This window comes from Somniosus microcephalus, unplaced genomic scaffold (assembly GCF_052327205.1).
Source record: "Somniosus microcephalus isolate GS21.2 unplaced genomic scaffold, FLI_Smic_1.0 unresolved_chr5, whole genome shotgun sequence".
In the NCBI taxonomy this organism is placed as follows: Eukaryota; Metazoa; Chordata; class Chondrichthyes; order Squaliformes; family Somniosidae; genus Somniosus; species Somniosus microcephalus.
This window is the reverse complement of record NW_028225183.1, coordinates 39743713-39748162: the sequence shown is the minus strand read 5'-3', so window position 1 is coordinate 39748162 and position 4450 is coordinate 39743713. Positions and strand designations below refer to the sequence as shown.

General features: G+C 44.9%; 1 protein-coding gene across 1 annotated transcript; it reads right to left on the bottom strand.

Moving 5' to 3' along the window:
• Positions 1 to 262: 262 nt before the first annotated feature.
• Positions 263 to 664, bottom strand: LOC147087950 (histone H2B-like). Its single transcript, XM_085977857.1, has one exon. The coding sequence runs from the start codon at positions 650 to 652 to the stop codon at positions 278 to 280; it is 375 nt and encodes a 124-aa protein (XP_085833983.1). The 5' UTR covers positions 653 to 664; the 3' UTR covers positions 263 to 277.
• Positions 665 to 4450: the final 3786 nt, after the last annotated feature.

The window sequence follows — 4450 nt, the reverse complement described above, 5'->3', positions numbered from 1 at the left end:
ACGGGTCTGAGAGCAAAGGCAAAGTGCGACCAAGGACCGTGTTTGTGTTTTAGTGGGCGGGAAATACAACATCGACGCTAAGGGCGATCCGGTCAATGAAACTGCTTATCTGAGAGTTAAAAACTACATCTACAGCTGGAACTTCAAACGTTCTTAATAATTACAGTAAATTGAATCTACAAGGCGATGCGTTGTGTAGATCTTTCAGAGAGATTGTGGGTGGCTCTTAAAAGAGCCGTTGTGTTTGGAGTTTCTTCTTTCAGGACAGCGTGGAGTTTTACTTGGAGCTGGTGTATTTGGTCACCGCCTTTGTCCCTTCCGACACGGCGTGCTTGGCCAGCTCCCCGGGCAGCAGCAGGCGCACGGCGGTCTGGATCTCCCGGGAGCTGATGGTGTGCCGCTTGTTGTAATGGGTCAGGCGGGAAGCCTCACCCGCGATGCGCTCGAAAACATCGTTCACAAACGAGTTCATGATGCTCATTGCCTTGGAGGAGATGCCGGTGTCAGGGTGAACCTGCTTCATCACTTTGTAGATGTAGATGGAGTAACTCTCCTTCCTCGACTTTCTGCGCTTCTTGCCGCCTTTCGCTGCCGGTTTAGTGACGGTTTTCTTAGCGCCCTTCTTAGCAGCTGTCTTCTTTTCGTCCACCATTCTTAAGCTAGATTTCAGCAACAAAATGATTCAAACCCGCTCCGCGCTCGGAATATATAGGCAACCCCACAGTCCTATGCTAATGAGGGATGGGTGAAGGCAATGATTGTGATTGGCTGGTTAGGAATGATGTCAATTTCCATTCTTCTGCATATCTCTGATTGGCTTCTTTAGGTATCCAATCAGACTGAGTGTTTGCCACCAGTACGCCCCCTGTAAGTGCGTGTGTGACATCTGCCCATTCACCATTTCCCAGACCAGCTTCCAGGGCCGCAAACACTCCTTCCGGACGGGATAGCCAGTTAGATAGACTTCCTCCAATTTGTGCACTATATTCACGCATTGCGGTGTGGTCTCCGCCACTTTAGTTCTGCATCTGCCAATCTCTAATACTGTGTGTGTGGGGATAGTTCTGTATCACTCAGTCTCTGCCGTCCTTGCGGGCTCCGTGCGTCCCAGGCAGCTAAGTGTCCTTTGTTGATTGGTGCGCTCGGCTCGTTAAGAAAAAAACATTTCACTGACTGGATTTCACTTGTTGTATTTGGTCATGTGACAAATAAAATTGAAACTGAAATAGAATTGATTTATGTAAGTGTAGGAATCATTCTCAATCTCAGTCTCTGTTACGGTATGTGAGTGTGGAATCCTTTAGTTTCCTGTCCGTCACTTTTTTTTTATTCGTTCATGGGATGTGGGCATCGCTGGCAAGGACAGCATTTATTGCCCATCCCTAATTGCCCTTTGAGAAGTTTTTGGTGAGACAGGTTCTTGAACCGCTGCAGTCCGTGTGATGAAGGTACTCCCACAGTGCTGTTAGGGAGGGAGTTCCAGGATTTTGAGCCAGTGACGATGAAGGAGCGGCGATAGAATAGACAGTGCTTGATGGCTGGCGTGGACATGATGGGCCGAAGGGCCTCTTTCTGTGCTGTATAACTCTATGACTCTATGACTATGACTAAGTGTCAGGATGGGATTCTATCTTGTACCGTGTGTCAGTGTTGTTATTGATTCTGAATCTGTCATTTTCTGGTAGAGTGTGAGTCTGAGATTCATTCTACATCTGCCTGTCACTAGGACGGTGTGCAAGTCTGAGATTCATTCTACATCTGTCTGTCACTGGTACTGATTGTCAGTGTGGGACTCCTTCTGTATCTGTCAGTCTCTGGTACTGATTGTGAGTGTGGGACTCATTCTGTATCTGTCAGTCTCTGGTACTGATTGTGAGTGTGGGACTCATTCTGTATCTGTCAGTCTCTGGTACTGCTTGTGAGTGTGGGACTCATTCTGTATCTGTCAGTCTCTGGTACTGATTGTGAGTGTGTGAGTCATTCTGGATCTGTCAGTCTCTGGTACTGATTGTGAGTGTGTGAGTCATTCTGGATCTGTCAGTCTCTGGTACTGATTGTGAGTGTGTGAGTCATTCTGGATCTGTCAGTCTCTGGTACTGATTGTGAGTGTGTGAGTCATTCTGGATCTGTCAGTCTCTGGTACTGATTGTGAGTGTGTGAGTCATTCTGGATCTGTCAGTCTCTGGTACTGATTGTGAGTGTGTGAGTCATTCTGGATCTGTCAGTCTCTGGTACTGATTGTGAGTGTGTGAGTCATTCTGTATCTGTCAGTCTCTGGTACTGCTTGTGAGTGTGTGAGTCATTCTGTATCTGTCAGTCTCTGGTACTGATTGTGAGTGTGTGAGTCATTCTGTATCTCTCAGTCTCTGGTACTGATTGTGAGTGTGTGAGTCATTCTGGATCTGTCAGTCTCTGGTACTGATTGTGAGTGTGTGAGTCATTCTGTATCTGTCAGTCTCTGGTACTGCTTGTGAGTGTGTGAGTCATTCTGGATCTGTCAGTCTCTGGTACTGATTGTGAGTGTGTGAGTCATTCTGTATCTCTCAGTCTCTGGTACTGATTGTGAGTGTGTGAGTCATTCTGGATCTGTCAGTCTCTGGTACTGATTGTGAGTGTGTGAGTCATTCTGGATCTGTCAGTCTCTGGTACTGATTGTGAGTGTGTGAGTCATTCTGTATCTGTCAGTCTCTGGTACTGATTGTGAGTGTGTGAGTCATTCTGTATCTGTCAGTCTCTGGTACTGATTGTGAGTGTGTGAGTCATTCTGGATCTGTCAGTCTCTGGTACTGATTGTGAGTGTGTGAGTCATTCTGGATCTGTCAGTCTCTGGTACTGATTGTGAGTGTGTGAGTCATTCTGGATCTGTCAGTCTCTGGTACTGTATGTTAGTGTCCAATTAGTTCGGAATCAGTCTGTCTCTTGGACTGTCTTTCAGCGAAGAATTCTGCATGAATCTGCTACTCACTCGGATTATGAAAGTGGGAATCGTACTGCATCTATCAGTCTCTGCCACTTGATGTTATTTTGAGATTCATTCCATTTCTGCTAGTACCTGGTACTGTATGTGAGTGTGGGTCTAAATCTACATGTAAATCAATTGTACTGCATGTAATTGTGGCCTCATTCTGTATCTGCCAGGCCCTCTGATGCACTGTCTGTCAGTCTCTGTTCTGTATGTGTGTGCTGGAGTATTATATATCTGTCAATCTCTGGTACTGTATGTGAGAGTGAGATTCATTTTGCACCAATCAGTCTTTAATGTGGGGTTCACTTTGTCTCTATCATTTGCTGGTACTGTGTAGGAGTGTGTATTAATTCTGGGTCTGTCACCGTCTGATAATCTGTGTCAGTGTGAGATTCATTCTCTTTCTCTGCCAATCTGTGATACTGTATGTGAGTTTGAGATTTATTCTATATCTGTCATTTCCTGGTATGGCATGTGAGTTCGGGATTTATTCTGTACTGTATGCTAGATTTAGATTAATTCTGTCTCTGTCATTATCTGGTAATGTATGAGGAGAGATTGGGTCGATTAGGCTTATATTCGCTCGAGTTTAGAAGAATGAGAGGGGATCTCATTGAAACTTATAAAATTCTAACAGGACTAGACAGACTAGATGCAGGAAGGATGTTCCCAATGACAGGGGAGTTCAGAATCAGGGGTCACAGTCTAAGGATAAGGGGTAAGCCATTTAGGACTGAGCTGAGGAGGGATTGAGCTGGTGAACCTGTGGAATTCTCTGTCACACAGGGCAGTTGAGGCCAATTCATTAAATATATTCAAGGAGGAGTTGGATATATTTCTTGAGGCTAAAGGGATCAAGGGATATGGGGAGAAAGCAGAGACAGGGTACTGAATTTGGATGATTAGCCATGATCTCATTAAATGGCGGGGCAGGCTCGAGGGGCCAAATGGCCTACTCCTGCTCCAAAATCTAAGTTTCTATGTAAGAGAGTGTGAGATTCATGCTGAGTATCTGTCATCTCTGATGCTGTATGTGAATATCAGTTTAATTCTGTCTGTCACTGTCTGGTACTGTATGTAAGTGTGAGATTTATTCTGTGTGTCTGTCTCTGATACAAATGTAAGAAGTCACACAACACCAGGTTATAGTCCAACAGCTTTATTTGAAATCACAAGCTTTCGGAGCGCTGCTCCTTCGTCAGGTGAAGAGGAGAAATGCATACAGACACAGCACATATAGTCAGAGAATACTGCCAGATGATTACAGGTAATCTTTCTAACTGCCCTTTATCACACCTCGGCAGAAAGATAATCACAGCAATCAAAGGTGTGAATAGTGTCTCTGATACAGTATGTGAGTGTGAGATTTATTCTGTGTGTCTGTCTCTGATACAGTATGTGAGTGTGAGATTTATTCTGTGTGTCTGTCTCTGATACAGTATGTGAGTGTGAGATTTATTCTGTGTGTCTGTCTCTGATACAGTA